An 18,600-nucleotide genomic window follows, 5' to 3' on the forward strand; every position below is an offset into this window, starting at 1 on the left:
GGTATCGTCTTTATTGTCATCTGTCTCAGAGGTAGCCCACAATTCGGGCCCCTCCGTGCACGGCTGATCTAGGCATATCCATCACGGGCATGTTCCTCGATACCGTTCTCTGCTTTCGTAGCAAATGGGACAATCATCTTCCCAAGAAAAAAAAAAGCTGTGTGAAAAAACATTGCAAAGCCAAGTGCTTTTCGTGCTCGCCCAATGGATTCCCCCTGCCGACGCCAGCCAAAAATGTAAAATGTTTGGTTCCGCCCCCCATTTCTTTAAGCTCGAGACTCGTGAGTGGAGTGGTGAATCGTGTCGCAACTTGGAATTAGAAAGTCGATAAGAACAGGCGCGCAGACAAGAAGTGTAAAGAGCTTTGCTGAAGGGGGGCGCCTCGGGGATATGATCCGAGACGCCTGGTATAGTTTTTCAAAGTTGAGTTTTGGTTTTACATGATGATGGCGGGGATGTCGACGTTGGCCTTGATGCTCTTGTGGGGGAGGATGCTGCCACCGTTGACGTAGATCTCGTCGCCAATGGTCACGTCGTCGCCGAGGACGGTGACGTTCTCCAGGCGAGCCCACTTGCCGACGGTGCTGTTCCAGCCGACGATGGTGCTCTTGACCCAGGCGTGGTCCTTGACCTTGGAGCCGGGCAGCAGGACGCATCTTTGCAGACGGCAGCCGTCGCCGATGACGACGTTGGGGCCGATGGTGACGTTGGGGCCAATTTTGCAGTTCTTGCCAATCTTGGCCGAGGGGTCGATGAGGACGTTGCCGGCGTGGACGTAGGGCTCGCTGGGGGGAGCCAGCAGCTTGGAGCCCTGCTTGGTGAGGGAGGTGAGGTACAGGCAGGTGCCGGTGAGGAAGTCCTTGGGCTGACCGACGTCCATCCAGAAGCCGGGCAGGTCGAAGCTGTGCAGCTGGCCGTCGCGGACGATGGCGGGGAAGGTCTCCTTCTCGATGGAGGTGGGGCGGAGCTCGATGCGCTTCAGGACGCTGGTGTTGAGAATGTACATGCCGGCGTTAATGCGGTTGCCGACGAACTCGACGGGCTTCTCGACGAAGCGGTCGATCTTGGTGGCGTGGCCGGGCTTGTGGACGACGACACCGTACTTGGAGGGCTCCTCGACCTTTGTGACGACAATGGTGCCCTCGTCTCCGTGGTTCTTGTGGAACTCGGCGAGGTCCTTGAAGGGGAAGTCGCAGATGACGTCCGAGTTGAGGACGAAGAAGGGGGAGTCGTCCTTGGCGAGGATGTTCTCGGCCAGCTTCAGGGGGCCGGCGGTATCGAGGGGCTCGGTCTCGACGGAGAAGGTGATGTTGAGGCCGAACCTCTTCTCGTACTGTTGGGGAGGATCGTCAGTACAGCTGGCTTCGGAGGGGATCGTCAGCTCATGGGACCCACCTCTGCCAAGTGCTTCTCCATAATCTCAGGGCGGTAGTTGACAGCAAGGACGACATCGGTGACGCCTGCGGCGGCGAGGGCCTCGATCTGGTGCTCGATCATGGGCTTGTTGGCGAACTCGACGAGGGGCTTAGGGAGGGTGAGGGTCTGGCATTGCGGTCAGCTTGGGTGTTACTTTTCGCCCAGTGTCTTGCAGCTGGAGGAACTGGCGATGGTCTTCTCCTGAAAGCCGCGCGTCAAGCTGGAAAGGGGCAGAGAGGACATACAAGAGGGCGAAGACGGGTGCCGAAGCCACCGACGAGAATAATAGCTATTGCGCGCGTCAGCATGCTGCATCATGGCCCGGTGCAGAGGCCAGCTGGGGCGTTGGCTGCACAAGGGGGCAGGAGGCAGGCAAGACTCACCCTTCATCTTGGAGGAGTTTGGGGGTTGTGGTTATGCGTGAATCGACTCTGGGTTGGTGAAGAGCAGAAAGGGAGAGGCGATTGCTTTCCCTTGAGGTGCGCGCGCGGAAACAAGCGAGTGTACGAATTGGGAAAGGGTGTAGAAGTTCTCGAGGCTGGTGGAAGGTGCGACGAGGGCGAGGGCGAGGGCGATGCGATGACGATGGTTGACAACGAAGGGCCGAGCTTCAACGACGGTCGAGGACGCGAAGGGGGGAAGGAGAAAAAATTAATAGAGCTGGTACAAAGAGCGAGCCTTCCTTCCTCCGGAGGATGTGCTGAGGCTTTGGGGGTGAAGATCACGGAAGCCTGGGAGAGGGGTTGTGGAGCGGCAGCAGCAGGTTGAAAAGTTGCAAGAGCGAGCGCAGTGAATAAAGTAAGGTCAACGAGGGAGGAGGAAGCCGGGAAGATGAGGTTGCGAGAGCTGGGCTTTGAGTACCTTAGTAGGGACCTGGATGGGATGAGATGGGGATGGGGTTGGATGGGGATGGGACGGGTTGGGATGGATGGCAAAGGGAGGTAGGTGCAGGTGCGGTACTTGTCTGGTACGCTACAGAGTAAAGGTACCTTTCAAAAATGACACGACATACCTTACCAGCACAGTAAAGAGAGTACCGTCTCCTGAATCCTCTCGCTGCTGGCTGAGGTGGCCTGCCTCTGGTGATGCGCAGCAAGGCAAGAGCACACACAGCACACAGCACACAGCACAGAGCACAGGGCACCGCCTCGAACCTGGACCCCCAATCCCGCCAACCGGCCCATGTCTCCCCCCCTGGAACAGGCGCGCTAACGGCCGGGCTTCTGGACACTACTGCGCAGCAAGGAGCACTATGGGAGCCTCCAAATGTCTGACACATTCCCGTCCCTTGACTCTCGGAGCAGCGTCAGGTACAAGTCCCAATCAAGACGACGAGGGGCTGCACGTTTACGAGACACCGACTCGAAGGTGATGACAGTCCAGATGTTTGCGCCCGAACAAGAACACCTCTGCTCCCCATACGAGGTGCGCTGAACAGGTTCATTGCTGTTTTCCAGAGGTACACACACCACACTCAACCGCCCACTCGCATATCCCATGTACTGCGCCACAAGCACGCGGTACGTACCCAAAGGCCAATGCCCATTCTCATCCAATCACCGTCCTCCCCTCCCCCTCGGTGGTCCCCCCATGTGATCTCACGATCCAATCCCGTGTCTTCCCCCAACGGCGGCCCCCCTTGTGGGAAAAGAGGCTAGGTAAAGGTACGCTACGCCCAGCTGTCAGGGGCCCCCTCTCTCTCTCTTCCAATTCCATCCTCTCAAAGACGCTGGCTGGCCGCTGGACAGTTACTACGCAGTAGTACCAGACTGGGGCTTGTGCGGCGGCGGTTGTCATCGTCCCGTCGTCGTCGTCGTCGTCAGTTCGTCAATCGTGCCTGGCCTTGTACCACCGCACCGGGGACACGCCTCGCCTCGGCCCTCCGAACCATCTGCTGAAATGTGCAATTGACACAAAAGCGGGGAGCCCCGACCTGCGAAATCGACAGACCACGGCTCCCCCAATTTCCCTGGCGAAATTGTTAATGCCAATTCCCCTTCCCCCTTGCTTGTGCCTCAAAGCCAGCCATGGCACTGAACAGCCTGCTCAGTGTCTGGACTCTCTCTCTCGCTGGATGGATGGATGGATGGGTGAATCAGACGGAAACCGTGGCATTCAGTCAGCTGATCAACTGTTCAAAACACACTTGAACAACTCTGCTGGCCAAAAGGACCGCCGCCGCGCTCCGGTGACCGCGCGTATATCCGCCATCACACACTCTCTCCCGGCCGAGCACCTAACCTCGAAACCGGGTCCCTCCCTACATGGGACCGACATCTGACCCGTCCCCCCTACTCAACTCGCGACCGCCGCCTTCTTCGGGTTGCCTCTGCTGACGACCTCGTGAATGGGGGCAGTTACGAACTGACGGAGCGGTGCTGACAAGCAGTTGCAGTCACAGTCACATTTCGCAGTGCAGTCAGGCAACCAAGCACAAAAAAAAAAAAAAAATCTCGTGTTATGCCGCCGCAAGAAATACTACCCCCCGGAGATTTTCCTCATTCCTCGTAACATGGGAATTCTTCCAATGTCACCTCTCTCCCTTCCATTTCCTCCCTTGCCTATGCCTTCCCCTCCGATTGGTGACGCCTAAAAATACAACTTTGCCAATTGCCATCGTCAATGCAGGAAGAACAAGTCACCAACATACCGAAGCAACGCATGTCCAAGTTTCCCATCGCCTCAAAAACGCCTCAGTGGGGACCCCTCCATCGCGGCATCGCCATAAAAAATCACCTCCTCGTGACCACCAAAACAACGGGTCCAACCCGCAAAGCCACACTTGCTTAACGTCAGTCTCGCCAACTCCCGTCTTCACCACAAAAGCCTCCATCCCTACACTTCAATCAAGAGCGCGGGAGAAAGCCCGGGACGAAGTGGGAACCCTCTTGCTCAACTTGCGACGTGACGTACGTGTTCAGTCCTCTTTATCCGTAGGTAGGTATCCAACAAACACGGCCGCGTGCGCCGTCCACATCCCGGGACCGTCCGGATGGCCCTCTGTGACTTTTTGCCTCTGAGGCCAGCAGAGAAATGATTCACTGCGAAAAACCTGGTCAAGTTGAAGGGTGATCGCACCCCCGTCAAGTTGTAACAACATCCGCAATCCCAGCACGCCCGTCCGCCACACGGACTCCCGTCCGGCAAAACCCCTTCCCATCTGCCACGCGTGTCCCGACTTCCGATCCTCTCAATAAGAAAAAATCATCCGAAAATGCCACCTGCAGATAAAACTCAAAACTCAATGGCATATGCAATGAAAAACACCAGACAAACACCTCGGCAGACCTACATCCCGTCATCCCAACCACCACCCTCCAAATCAAACCACGAGCAAAGCTCCCCTGATTCAGCCGCATCCCCAAACAAAACACGTTGCCTCTTGATGTGAAATCACGCTAGCGAAACAGTCTAACAGACAACTCAATCAAAAAAAAAAAAAAAGTGTCTAGAACACAACGACCCGCGTGGGATGCCAGGAAGCACCTTCTTTACTTTTTTCCTTCTCATCCGTCCTCCTCACTTCTTGGCTTCCAAACCCGTCTCGAATCCGCGCCCGCTGTAAAAGTGCCTGCCCCCCCCCCCCCCCCTTGCTTCGATCTCCTCCCCATCATCCACGGGTACCAAGCGTGAATCTAAAATCTAATTTCTAGAAAACTCAAGCCCACTCGCCCTAACCCAACCCAGCCCGGACCGCGGTTGCCCAGCCTTGGTAGCTAATCAATCTGATCATCTGCCCCGTGCGATCCCGTGTATACATACGCATGTAAAGTGCGGCTTTGTCTCACGCTGGCCCCCGTCCCGCATCCGCGTCCCTCCCGTCCGCCCTCCACATCGGCTCCGGGCCACCACTCCAGCCCACCACCATCCCCCGAAACCCGCGCGGCTGTCCGGCGTCTTCCGAGTCACACCACCACCACGTCCACCATCCCTCCAACCGCCATCCCGCACCTAGACCTGACAGTTCCAGGGTACCTATGGGCGGGATGTGAGAAAAGGGGCAACAAACTGGACCAAGTCGACATCATGTAACGCTCGCCTCTCACGTGCGCATATAAGCAATATCAATAATTGTGCCAAAAAAAAAAAAAAAAAAAAAAAAAAGGCCGCTGAAATGCTATTTATTTATTGATTTTTGTTCGGTCTTGGAAATATCATCATAAGCTTGTCGTAAAGTCTTGGTGGTGTCATTATTCATCATAGCCGCGTGTCCGCAGATCAACGCGTTGGAAAGGGTGTCGGTGGTGATTCCCTTCATCAAGTCCACATCTCCTGCATTCCTCCTTCCATCTTGTCCAAAATCCCCCATCGGCCTCGCTTTCACAAACTCTTGGGGCCCAAACACTCTCATCTCCCCGTAGGTTGGCGGCAAATCCCGCCCCGTCCCAATACATCCTCCGCCCTGTCGCTCTCTTTCTCTCATGGCGTAAAATCAAGATGCCAGTCCAAACCAATGTTCCCGCGCTGGTCCAAAAAATGCAGAATAGAAAATGCTTCGCTTTTGAGGCACATCAGACGGGGGAGAGAGAGTGTGTGGCTTGTCGCGCGTACGCATCGTCCAAAGCACTTCTCTCTCTCGTTCTCTCTCTCCCCCGCTCCTCCTTTTCCTAACATTTCCCAATTTTTGGTCTCATCCTTCTCTCTGTCTCTCTCTTTCTCGCTCAACCAAAGAGTCTAGCATCTCCCGCCGCGGTCTTTTTTCGTAGCAATCTTTTGTTGTGTGGAGGGCTCGTGTCATCAGAAAACAAGAAAGATAGCCTCCTTCGTCCCTGGCCCCATGATGGAAAGCAAGATCATAAACCTCCAATGTCCAATAATGAGAAAAAGTGAAAGTCGGCCGCCAGAGTCGCCTCTGGGCATGGTTCCGGTTGAAAGAAGCAGGGAAAGGCAAAAGCGGCTGGTACTGTACAATCCCCAGCCAAAGCGCCTGGTCATCAAAAAGGAGAAGAAAGAGAAAAGGTCTTGAATAATAGAATGCTGATTCTGGAGGGGAAGAAGAAAGTCATCAAGCCCAATGGCCTTGTCTGGAAAATCAAAAGAGTACCGGCCGGGTTGCAGAGGGAATGAAATCGAAATCAGAGGTGCCGCGCAGGAAGCCGTAATCTAGGTCATAAAGTCGTCATGAGGTCGTCGCAGATGGAAGTTATGCGTCGCTTTTCCCACTCCTTTGGCCCACTTCTTGGTACCAATATCTTCGCTTCTTTTTTCCTGTTCCCCTCCTCACTCGAGCTCCCGAGGACGGTTGTCGTCCTCCATGCTGTGACCAGAGTGCGTCCAGTCCCTTTTATCTCCGCCATGTGTCGCTGCCGGGACCGAGAGCCTACAGCTGCCAACTCATCATGCAGCAAAGCTGTCCACTCAGTCGAACGAAGCCGTGGAAGAACTGCTGGAGTGGTGCCCAGATCGGCGGTGGCTGTCCCTGGAGCCGTGACTCGAAGACGTGTGGCGACTGCTCTTCTTGGACCGGCGGGCGGTGCCGCTGGTCTCGGTGGCGGGCAGCCCCTGGACGATTCCGTTGCGGGCAAGCATGCCGCCGTTGACGGAGAAGTTACGACACACCATGAAGGCACGCATGGCCGCGTTTTCTTGCGCCAACGAATCCGATTCGTAGGCGAGGTCCGTCTGGTACTCACGGCCGTTGACAAGAACGAGGCACGTGTAGCCACTGGGATCACGGTAGCACTCGTACGAAGGATCCCTCCATCCTCGGCGCCGGCAAAGACCTAGATTGGATTGATTAGCCCTTGATAATCTCTGTATTCGATCATGACGCAGCTGAGAGATCAGCACCCTCGGTGAAGTGAGGCGAGCTGCATTCCAGCCCAATCCGATTCATTTCTCTGTTTTCCCCGTCTTTGAACACTGCAACTCGTACACTGGGAGCCGCAACATAAAGCTGACGTCGATCCCGCGGACACGACGCCACGTCCCGACTCGCCAGGCAACGTCAGGGCCCTGGGAACAAACGCATGTCATTCCCAAGATGCAGGGGTAGGCACACACGATCTGACCCAGTTCACCAGGGCTCATCACGGCTCAGCCCCATTTGTACGGACAATTGATGATGGGAACGAGGTTCAGGGAAGCATTGGGTTTCAACGACGTGTCTGGAAAAGTCAATTGACCACTTACTCTCAAGGTACTGCATGTAAAATCCTCCCATGTTGACCGTTTGTCCCCAATGGGTGGATTGTATGCGGCGGGTCGAATCTTTTTTTTCTTGGTCCTAGACGTGCAGGGTCCCCGAGATACGGATTCGGGCGCAGGGGGAGATCGATGTTGTCTCAGACCGAAGAAGGAAAAGAAAGTGAAGCAACTGAAGAATAGGCAACTGCTGTCCGGACAATAGGACCAAGATCCAGGCGGCCTTGGGATGCAATCGAGCCCAACGGTGAGGCGAGCGAAAAGTCTATGGTCGAGGACGGCCGGGGGGTCTCGCACGCGGACTTCTACGCACCACACGCCAGAGCGCTCTGGGGTGTTGTGATGTAAGGCGTAGGGCAGAAATCCGGGGTGGGTTCGAGTATGTATGGTAGCTCAAAGAGAATGAAAAAGAGGTGGGATCCGGACCAAGTCTTGAGCTGTTTTCGTGGTTTTCCAAGCTGGGAGAATTTGAGCCTGATGAGGTATGGGGGGACAAGATGAAGAAAGTCGGCGGAAGGGGTGGTTGATGTGTTGTACTGGTGAAAGTGTGTGTGTGCGTTGTGTGTGTGTGTGTGTGTGTGTGTGTGGACGCAGGTGGGTGTGGGAGGTGTTGTGAGTTAAGCTACGTATCCAGGGCTTCTTCCGTCTCTTGGGTTGCAGGAAAACATCAGAGCCATGGACGGAGAGACATGTGTGCTTTATTGCAGAAAAAAAAGGGTTGCCCTTTTTTTTTTTTTTACACCTTCTCTCTGGCTTCGACGATGAGCTAGTGCGGGGGCAGGGAGGGGGTGGAGGGGTGGTCCAGCAATAGGTCAAATCCAATCCAGGGCCAACATCAACAACATATGTAAAGGTACATTAGATCATACATGGGGACTTGACAACGATCGTATGGAGGTAGTGTGCAGTTGCAGCGCGTGTGGTAATAACAAGCTGCGGCGGCAACGGCAGCGGCTGCGGCAGGAAATGAGGGACCGGACAGGCGAGAGGAGGGGGGACAGTACTTTGGACCGGTACGGAGAGAGAGAGAGAGAGAGAGAGAGAGAGAGAGAGAGAGAGAGAGAGAGAGGAGAGACTAGTAGAAGAGGGGACAAGACTCGGAGGGAAACAAGAGGAGAGTAGACCAGGGACGTGGAAACGAACGACCTGCTGGTTGATGCACTTGCTGTTGCTTTGCTTTGCTTTGCTTCTGCTTGCTCCGTCTACTGGAGAAACTGGAAAGACAAGCGCCGACTGGGCAAGGTATGAAAGTTCTCGAAAAAAAACGGGCTCGACGAGAAATGGAACAATGGGATGGTTCTTTGAATTTTTGGTTCGAGATGCAAGCGGCGATGCGGCTCTCGAAAGAGTGTGACCCATGCTTTGCTGCGTTGGCTCGTCTCGTTGCCAGTTGATAAAAACCGCTGGAGACTAGGCCACCCCACCGCGACACATTGGGGAGGAGGGGACCGGGAGGAGAGAGGGGGGTACCAGCATCATCGCTGGGTCATGGCCAGGAGCAGGGCCAGGGCCAGGGCCTCCAGGGCAGCCCAGGCGAAGATCTGCCTCTGGCTGAGAGCTCTACTCCCCATGTATTGTGGCAGTCGCTTTCTGGTAGACGTTCCAAAGGTATCTCGATAACATCGTCCAGCACGGGGGTTGGCCGTGAGCGGATAGAGGCCTCGGAAACCACAATACCATTGCAGGTTTGCTGGCTTCTGAATGCTCGTGGCGTTTGATGGTCTAGTCGAGTAAAGCCAATATGGGTTACCCTACCGCCGGTGATGCCGCCGACTTAGACTTCGTTCTGTTTTGGATCCAGTCTGTCGCCCACGACATCATCGTCACAAGCAAAGGCGCGCGCCTCTCGAAGCATGTACGGATACATGCAAACATACATGGCCGAAACTTTGGACGAAGTCCCTCCGACCATGTGGCCCGCTCGGTCGCAGGTTGGGCTGCTTTAGCTCCTCTAGGGCTACAGCAGTCCAAGAGGGCAAATTCGAGACGAACGAGCCTGCAGAGGAAGGGAAAAAAAAAAGTAAGAGAATGACGAGGGCTGCGAATATGCAAAGCCGGTGGCGAAATGGAACCATTCAGAGAGTCAGGACCCAATCTGGCGCGCCGGTCTGGCCTCGATGGATGAATGCAATCGTAACCGCGGCGCGCAGCTCTCGGAGACAAACCCTCAGCCATATGTCCGTATACGCGCCAAGTAACTCTGGACAAGGCATACGCTGGTCCCTCGGCCAGGTTTCCTTGGTCACTGATGGAATCGTTCCGGGCTGACGGCGAGTCAAAACGCCAGAGCATGCTTATTTGATTCTCTGGTGCTTCCGTGGAGGGATGTGCCCGGTTCGAGTTGCGAGGCCCTATGCCTGTCTGGTACGAGCGAGGAAGAAACAAAGGACGACCTGTCGATGTGAAATCGAACGTCCGAGTTATCACTATGTGGTGTTAGCGGCGACTAATGCATCTGCAATCAATCAGCGCGCAAAGGGCCGGTTAGCAGTCGTAGCATGTGTGTGGACAATTCGTTAGCAGCATGTCAGAAGTGCGTCTTTTTTGCCGTTGGTGTTGTTGCTCTGTCGTTGTCGTTGGTGCTGCTCATGCCTCCCACCGCCAATTGCTCGTCTCCTTGTCACGGGCCGAGCATCGTCTCGCATTCTAGAGAGTGCCAGTATCGTCATGTATGTACGGATGAGGCCATGTACATTGGCTGCTGGGCTTGCGTGCATGTACTGACTGCGGTCTACGACCGTTACTGCGGGGGCAAATGGAACCGGACTCGGAGTCGAGAGGGACAAAAAAAAAACAAAAAAAAGACCCCCGCCAACAACGTCGAGATCGAGTGCTTGCTCCCCCTGTGGCTTTGGCTTGTCCCTTGTGCGTTCCCTGGCCCGCTTGTCGCTTGCTCGCTTGTGCTGCGAGACGCGAGGTCGGGGATTGGAAGGACAACGCCGGCAAGTTGGAAGGTGACATTGTGAGACCATGACAGAAGGACGAAGGAAAAAGAAGCCGAAGAAGCGGCAGCCACAGAACAACCCAGGTTCGTCCGTCTGTGTCTGTGCCATGTCAGGCAAAGGTCCGGCCATGCTATGCGATGATGCTAGCTGGGACAGGGCAAGAACAAGGCCAGGCGCCGGGGCCACGTTTGGGATCAGCCGGTGGCTCCCAATGATGTGCAGCGATGGCGGGCGATTCGCACGGCATCATCAAAGTCAAAACGGCCTGTTGGCCAGTCTCGTGTCGTAGTGTAGCTGCTGTGCCCAGTCAGAGATGGCAAAAATGACAATTGCCCTGCGTGCGCTGGACGAATCAGCGGCCGAGGAAATGGAGAAAATTCCCCGTAGAGTGATGTACACCGGTACTCCGTACACCGTCCAGCTGTTCCTTGCGGTGATGGAACCAGGCCGGAGCAGCGAATCAGCGCTTGTTGCCCGGCCGGCCGTTCGTTGGCTCGGGGCGTCAGCATGGGTGCCGACTAAAATAGGCCATTTCAACTCCGAGTGATGTGTACGCGAACGAGCGGAGCGGTCGGCGGCGAGACGCTGATTGAAGATGATTTCTTGTGGTTTTGGTGCTGCCGGTGCCGTTTAACGCCGGTGCTGGCGCTGGCGGACTGGAGTATCGGGACTGGCGTCGTTCTTTTTGGGAACTGAATTCAACGGCACATGAAGGACTCAGGGCAGGCGTGCGGTGACCAACCAACGCTGAGAGCGTAGCCCCATCCCCGGCGGGCGGCAGAGCGGACGCGCGGGCGAGATTGCAAGGTCGGTGAAGAGGTCATCTCTCATCTCTTGTCGCTGTGAGAGACGAGGGAGGTGGACGACGTGCATGAACAGTTGCCAGCGCCGAGAGAAGACTACTGGAAGTGGGTTCGACGGGGGCGAGATCCATTGACATGGGGAAACAGACAGCGAGCTTCTTTCTGGCTGGACTTGGCCCTTAAGGTGGGATGAGCAGCATGGTATGGCCAGAAGAACCTGGAAGGGCGAGGGGGGCGCGGCGTTATCGTTGCAATAGGCAGTTGTCCATCTGCAAGACGCATCTGCATCTCTCCATTATTTCCCCCCGTCAGTCTGTTGTTTACTGCGGATGCCGCAGATTGCCAGGGCAGGGCGGTGCAGGGCACGCCAGAGAGGCCTTCATGGACTCTGCGGTGTGGGTAGGTGAGGCCAGAGTAGCAGGTAGATGTGCATCCGACGATGGGCGGAATGGGTGCGGAGGGAAGGGCGCAGATGGGCCGAGAGAAGAAGCCAAAAGCCACGCGAAGGCAGACCGTTGGATGGCCCAAAGGGGGTCGTGGCGGCGACAGGACCGAAAGGTGTGGGAGATCAGAAATGAGGATCGCGTTGGCGAATGGAGGCGACGTTCTGAATGGACGAGGGAGAGGGACAAGCCGAGAGGTCAAGGTGAGGTGTGGAGGGGGAAAAACCGTGGCCATGGTGAGGGCCTGTGGGCGCGATGGTGGTGGTGGTTGTGGTTGTGGTTCAGTGTTGTTGGTGAGTGAGGAGGAGAAGAAGAGCGTGGGGAGGAGTGGAGAGTCGAAATGTACCCCTGGCAAGAAAGCGATATGGAGAGGTACTTCTACCGGAGGAGTGTTCGTACCAAGGAAAGAAGTACCTTACTGAGGAAGAGGAGTCGTGGACGGTGGTGGTGGTGCTGCAGCATTAGCGACAGCAGGCAGATGCAGCGCTGCAACTGGTGCGCGCGCGAAGGCAGAACTAGGCAAAGAAGCGCAGGGCCAGAGCGTTAGCGATGCAGGCCATGCAATGATGAGTTGGCAGTGCCGCCAGAGGTGGACGTCCAGTTTGTTCCATGCCTCGAGATGCTACCCAGCTTGCCAGCCATATCGCTCTTTCTCTCTTTCTCTCGCTCTCCCTTCCAGTGAGATTCGTGATTGCGAATGGCAAGCCAGGTACGGTACTTTTCTCATAAAACGACGACCCTTACCTTGTCTGACCGTTGACCTCATCATACCCTCCCCGGGAACGTACCCTGTTCTGCACATTGAAAGCGCAGGTAGGCAATGTAGGTAAGGTAACCATACCTGAGGCGCCTACGCTTTGCCGACGTGCTTGTACCAGTACTTTTGACGTGAATCTGCGATTGCCGCGGACGAACTCTTCCTCATTGTCCGGATGGAGTTGAGTTCAATATTCCGTTGAGGCAAGAAGAGGTCGGGGAGGCGCCGAGGCAGTGGCCTTGACAGGCGGCAGCTGCGGTGCAGGTGCATCATTTGAAGGTCGTGCTTACCTTAAGGAGGGGCGCCAAAGTACGGTGGCAGGTAAGGTAAGGAACGTGAAGCGAATCGCCCGTGCCCTCCTGCCAAAGATCTACCTTAATCAGAGTCAAAGAGTGGAGGACAATATTGAACTTTGAAGAGAAGGTGCCAGCGGCTCCAAGTCTTCGTGTCTCTTCGATACCAGGAACCCACGAGACATGGCGCCTGCTTGATGTGGTGAGGTGAGGTGAGGTGAGGCAGCTTTGGCAGGTGCGACTTCCATCTTTTCTCTCATCGCAGGTGCTGCCCCCTCTGAGCTCCAGGTTGCCATCACAGCTTTACTAGCGCCGCTGTAGACGCCGCCCTGTCTTCTAATTCGTCAATTGCACCTTCCAGAACCCTGTCTGGTCCCTTCCGTCTCTATCGACCGCCCCTCCGACGTCCCACCGTCCCCACAACCCCTCAAAATCGGCGCCGACCTCATCCATAGCTCTCCCACTCGCAGCTTCCCAGCCCCAATGTAGGCAGACAGCTACACCCAACCTAACACCTCACTGATGGAGTGCCGTCCCTAGGTAGGGCCTTACCTTCAGACGCCTGCCTGCTCATGCTGCTGCTGCTGCTGCTGCGCAAAGTCCCCAGCGGTGGCTGAAAGTGACGTGACCTTCACGGCTACATACATCAGCTTGTCTTTTTCCGTGACACATTGCCATGCCCTCGACAAATAGGCGTCAACGCAAATGTCTGCCGTCAATTACCGCAACAGAGCAACACCAGATCCAAACTCTACTGCTCATCAAGCATCGGGCTACCCCCAGTCATCCAAGATCCGGTGATCAAACGACCCATCCGGACTACGGCCGTCCATCACCAAACCGGACCACCGACAAGGAACATGGACCTGGGGCATACCCTCACGGCTTCCGGAACCTCTCCCGAGACATCTGTCTTTTGCGCCTCTTTTCTTCCGCAGCCCTGCCAACACTGCCAGCGCTACCTCGAGCCCCCGCAACTCTCGTCCTCTCTCGTATCATCCCCCGGCCCTCCACGGCCCATTGAGGCCTCACCAGAGCTCGTGACTCCCCATCATGGGCCTCACCGTTCCTCTGTCCCTCGACGCCCGTTGCACAGTCTCCATCTCGTTCGACTCCAATACCCACCGTCGGGTTGTTGTCACCACCGCCTGCGGGATCCGGTGGCTCGGGAATACAAGCCCATGATTGCGCTGCTGTCCCTTCTTGTGTACCGTCTACACCCTACCTGCCCCGACACCCCCCTCCCTCCGCAGAGCTTCCCTCCTAGGGTTCCAATGTTGGCGATAAGAGGTGTGAGGGGCGAGACATCAGGGACCTGTCCGAGCCAACCTTCTGCCACACCCCGCTAGAAAGAAACAAACATGCTTAGCCTTCTTTCAACGTCATCCGCTCCAAACATGCTCCTTCGATATCTGCCATTGGACCCTCGACGGTCGCGAGAGAGGACGCTTCTCCAGACGCGATGCACAGAATGAGAGATTGGCTCCTCTGACTGGACCCCGCGTTGGTACGTTGCACTGCAGACCAGACCGCCGTTCTATCGTTCTGCTCGCAGCAGCCATGGCCACGCCATCGTCTGGTCCAGCATGGAACCAGTCTTCCCCTTCACGCAACGCCCGTGAGAGAGAGAGAGAGAGAGAGAGAGAGCAGCGAACGTCTAGCGTCATGCTGCTGGCCGTCGACGTCCGCCCGGTCGGGACCCAATCTAACGTCGCTTCGTCGACATGTATCAGCCGACAACGCGTACTTCCTCCCCAACGATAAGTGGGAAATATTATGTCTCCTTGAGACACAAAGCGGCCATGCTTTGCGGCCACAACACGGCATCCGGGTCTTTTGATATCGGAGCCACAGAGAGAATAAGAAAAAAGAGGGGCCACCTGCATCTTGTTCATGTATGACAGCAAAGACATCTGCGCCTAGGCCCTGCACAGTTGCTGTAAAGCGAGATGCGCCAATCGAGCCTTGCGTGGACGCCATGGGTTAGGTCAGTCTACCGGGATCATCCACCATGCGCGCAGAAAATGTCTCTCTTCAGCCTGCCGCTCTGGTTACCTGGGAGTATTGTCCGAGTCCCAGGGCTGGCTGGGCTGGTCTGCCTCGTGTCTCAGATTTGCCAGCCGCCCCCCAAGACAATCATCCACGTCGTTCTCAAACCGTCAGCTACTACAGGCGTAGGCGGCCACGCACAAGAACCGCACGGCAAGGCATCAGAGTGGCGTGTTGCAGGAACTCGCAACGCCAGATTGGCCCGGCCTGGGGATGATGTGCATTTGCCGCCACCACGCAGTGGCGCCGAGGAGACAGCCTCTTCCATCGCGATGCTGAATGTTGAATGCGGGACGGGAGGAAAGGTGGGCATCCCATTGACAGTACGTGCCTACTAATGAATCTGGCAGAACATCCTCGGAGGGCCACAAATCGTCGCTTGCGTTGTATTACCTGCCATTAACAGACTCTTCCTTTCCCGTGCCATCATATGTCGATTCGCGTGCTGCAGATGGCGCACGGATTTGCCATGCACCTCGACCCTTTCGGAGACCCAGTCTGGAACTCAACATGTACAACCCGCGCAGAGTGGCCTGCGCCGTTATATTGCCGTGATGAGTTGTCCAAACCCTCCGCGCACGATCCCTGTTCAAGATCTCTTACGCCGGGCCTTCGAAGCTGCAGGCCCGTCGTGTTCGTTCCGCAATTCCCACCCCTTTTAATGATCCGCCGTCGGTAGGCGCGTCGCGTTTCAACGGAGTCTAATTCCAACGGAGGACCTCCGCCCACGGAACCGAACCCCTATTCATCTCTGACAACCCACGTGACACAAAGAAGCTCCGACGCATTCTCCTGACTTATAATACAGAAGGGGGAGGGCGGTCGCCTCTCCGGCGGCCTGGTGGCGCCTGCTGCGTCCGAACTCCTTCCCCCCCTCTAGAATCCCTGCCTTGCCGCAAAATACGCCTTCATGTCGTCGACGCTCTCCTGAGGAATGGTGTAGACGGGGTGGATCGTCCCGACGCGGTCCTCCTCGTCGAAAATCTGTGCTCCCTCGGCGCAAGGCGACACCACCCACTTGGGCTCTGGCAGAATCGTCTCGTCTTCATTGACGTATGTGAGGTCCCACCGATGCTGGGCCGAGCTCAGTCCAGATAGCACATAGCAGGTGTGATATGCGTCCGACGGCCTGGCCACATTTCATCGTCAGCAATCAAATGGCGGCAAACGACTATGGTTCGGATGAGGGAAAAAAAAGGGGGGGGAGGGAGATGTCGCCTACTTGCTCGGCTTGTCACGAAGACCGCCACGTTTGCTACAGTCCTGCCCGCAGCATAGGATGTATCGGATCAGCCCTTCACGACTGTACAGACTGCCTTCCGCGGGGGTGGTCCGCGATTGCTGCTGCTTCTGCTGCTGATCCGCAGCCGCTGTCTCTTCCTCCTCGAGCTCACTCGCGCCCTTCAGCACGGCGTCGATCAGCGGCCAGCACCCACCGACCCAGTGGCTATAGCAGCCATCAACTAGCTTGTTCGTGCGCCCACTGAAGCCACCCTCCGGGGCATACTGCCGTGACGAGAGCCAAGAGATGAGTCGTGGCACGTCAAGGTATCTATTTCGCAAGCAGAAATGTGCGTGCGTGTGCCCCCCTCCCCTTTACCGGGGCAGGCAGGCCAGGCACACACCAAAAAGGTCAGTTTCTCATTATTACTTTTGAAAGTCTCATGCAAGGTGAGCGGTCTTTTTGTCTTTCCTTCCCGTCCGCTTCCATGTCACTTTCTCAGTGGACCGGAGGGGATGCAAAGATCCGGACATCTGGCCGCGTCTATGCGGGCGCCGGAGAACGAGGAGGAAGAGGGACAGGAGAGGTTGGGGGATTGATACGTACTTTGGAATGATGCGATGCGGAGTATCGAGAATCGAGAGGCAGCCCAGCGCGCAAAAGGCGTAGGCCCCGTGTGCTTCACCATCCGGCTTTCCCGATATGCCTCCCTCGAACGTCTGGCCTTGAGAGTAGTGGTGGTGGTGTGAGCGATGGAGCGATAGAAAGCAGCGTCCTACTGCTGCGGCTGCTGCAGGCAGGCAGGCAAAGCAAAGCATAGCAAACAAGACTCATACACATACACACACGCACATAAGAAAACGAGGCAACCGGGCTAAGGTATGACTTACATCTGCGTACATAATCCGCCAATCCGGTGAAGAGCGTGGGCCGCTCAGGCGTCCAGGCCGGCGAGTCGGTAGAGAGCTCGAGCGGGAGGTTGAGGAGGGTCACTATGACGGCGGCGCAGTATGCTCCCCTGAACGGCTCCTTGCGTGGTCAGAAAAAGCAGGTGTGACAAGGGACTTAACCCCAAAAGTAGAGAGAAGCTTGAATAGTCCGCCATCAAGAGAAAGCAAAGCAGAAACTCACCTCACGTCCACCTCGCCGCCCAACGTCATCTGAATGCCCCCATCCCGCTGCTTCAACGAGCAGATCCACCGCCACATCGCCCTCCTGTCGATAACCTCGTACGCGTCCTCGCCGCCGACTATCGCCAGCGCGAGGACGACGGCATACGTCGTCGCGAGGTGCGAGTTCTGCCCGTGGCCGCCGCCGAAGCCGCCCCCGGGCAGGTTCTGCATCGTGCGCACCGTGGCGATCAGGTCGTCGCGGTAGACGGCCGTGTCGTAGCCCAGCAGCGCGAGCGCGTTGAGCGACCAGTACAGGAACCACGGCCGGCTGGCGTCGGCGGCGACGTAGGGCGCCGGGAAGCGGCCGAGCTGCTTCTCGAGGAACTTGACGTGGTTGTCGCGCAGCAGGGCGGGCACGCCGTGCGCGTTGCGCGCGGGGTTGGCGGCGGTGCTGCCCGGGTCGGCGGCGAGGAAGGGCAGGCACTGGCGGAGGGTGTCGTCTTGGAGCTTGGAGGTGGCGGTTGGGAGGGCGTCGCGGACGGGCGGCGGCGTGGTGAAGAGCGCTGGGACGGCGGGGTTGTGCTGGCTGGTGGGCGAGGGTTCGGGCTCGCTTTCGTAGTCGATGAATTCCTCGTCCACGTCGCTCTCCGGGCGGTCCTGGGGTTGGGATGCGGCAGCCATGTCTGCTGCTGCGCGCTTGAAGGTGACTTTGGGACGGCGTTTGAGAGGTTTGATGCGGGGTCTCATCTCACTCTGGAAGAGGATGCGGGGGGTGTGGTTTTGTGAGGCTTTTTGTATAAAATTAGGACGTAAATGCTGTGGCCATCGTCGGCGGGGATTTCGTAGTGTCGTATATCGCCGTCTGGTTGTTGGATCGTGAGGCAGCTTGACGGGCGATGAGAGGGCGGTTTGGTTATGCCCCTCTCTCGCACTCACTCGCTGCTGCCGCTGCTGGTGCTTGTGAAAGGAAGTTCGATTAAGTGGGTCTTGTCCGGTCTGATTGGCTGCTTGGTCTGGGAGCTAGACCCCTGTCGTCCACTACCGCAGCGGCCTGAGCTTCTGTCACCACCAAGACGTCATCTCACGATGTTTACAACGAGGTTGTAGGTTCGTGTGAACGTCTGAACGTGCAAATACCGTTCTCCTTTTAGATTTGGTGCTCAAATGACTGTTTCAAGATGCAAATAGGTCTTGAGTGAAAATAATTGCCATTTCGAAAAGAACGCTTCCGAGAGCGCCGTGGAAGCGGCAGACGGAGTGGGGTTCACCAGGCACTCGTGGAATCGGTCTGGGCTTGGAAATCTCAAGTCGGTAGCTGCTTAATCCATGCTTCTTGTCAATTATTGAGATTTTTGATGTCCCAGCCAGCCCATGGAGTTGGGTTCTTTGAGGCGTCAGTTCTCCCCCGTTCGTGAA

The 18,600-nt window shown here is 56.6% G+C and overlaps 3 protein-coding genes across 3 annotated transcripts; all 3 read right to left on the reverse strand.

Annotated features, from left to right (window-relative positions):
* Positions 1 to 436: 436 nt before the first annotated feature.
* MPG1 (mannose-1-phosphate guanyltransferase) lies at positions 437 to 1,806 on the reverse strand (the record flags this gene model as incomplete). The annotated part of the gene is made up of 4 exons (XM_053173673.1): positions 437 to 1,333; positions 1,396 to 1,542; positions 1,662 to 1,705; positions 1,800 to 1,806. The coding sequence occupies 4 exons, from the start codon at positions 1,804 to 1,806 to the stop codon at positions 437 to 439; spliced, it is 1,095 nt and encodes a 364-aa protein (XP_053042230.1).
* Positions 1,807 to 6,774: 4,968 nt separating this feature from the next.
* On the reverse strand, positions 6,775 to 7,579 carry COL26b_000709 (uncharacterized protein; the record flags this gene model as incomplete). Its single annotated transcript, XM_053173674.1, has 2 exons — positions 6,775 to 7,139; positions 7,549 to 7,579. 2 exons carry the CDS (start codon positions 7,577 to 7,579, stop codon positions 6,775 to 6,777), a joined length of 396 nt encoding a protein of 131 aa, XP_053042231.1.
* Positions 7,580 to 15,726: 8,147 nt separating this feature from the next.
* Positions 15,727 to 17,865, reverse strand: COL26b_000710 (uncharacterized protein; the record flags this gene model as incomplete). The annotated part of the gene is made up of 4 exons (XM_053173675.1): positions 15,727 to 15,979; positions 16,679 to 16,796; positions 16,963 to 17,090; positions 17,204 to 17,865. 4 exons carry the CDS (start codon positions 17,863 to 17,865, stop codon positions 15,727 to 15,729), a joined length of 1,161 nt encoding a protein of 386 aa, XP_053042232.1.
* Between the last annotated feature and the right edge of the window lie 735 nt (positions 17,866 to 18,600).

This window comes from Colletotrichum chrysophilum (genome assembly GCF_026319265.1).
Source record: "Colletotrichum chrysophilum strain AFK26 chromosome Unknown scaffold_3, whole genome shotgun sequence".
Taxonomy (NCBI): domain Eukaryota; kingdom Fungi; phylum Ascomycota; class Sordariomycetes; order Glomerellales; family Glomerellaceae; genus Colletotrichum; species Colletotrichum chrysophilum.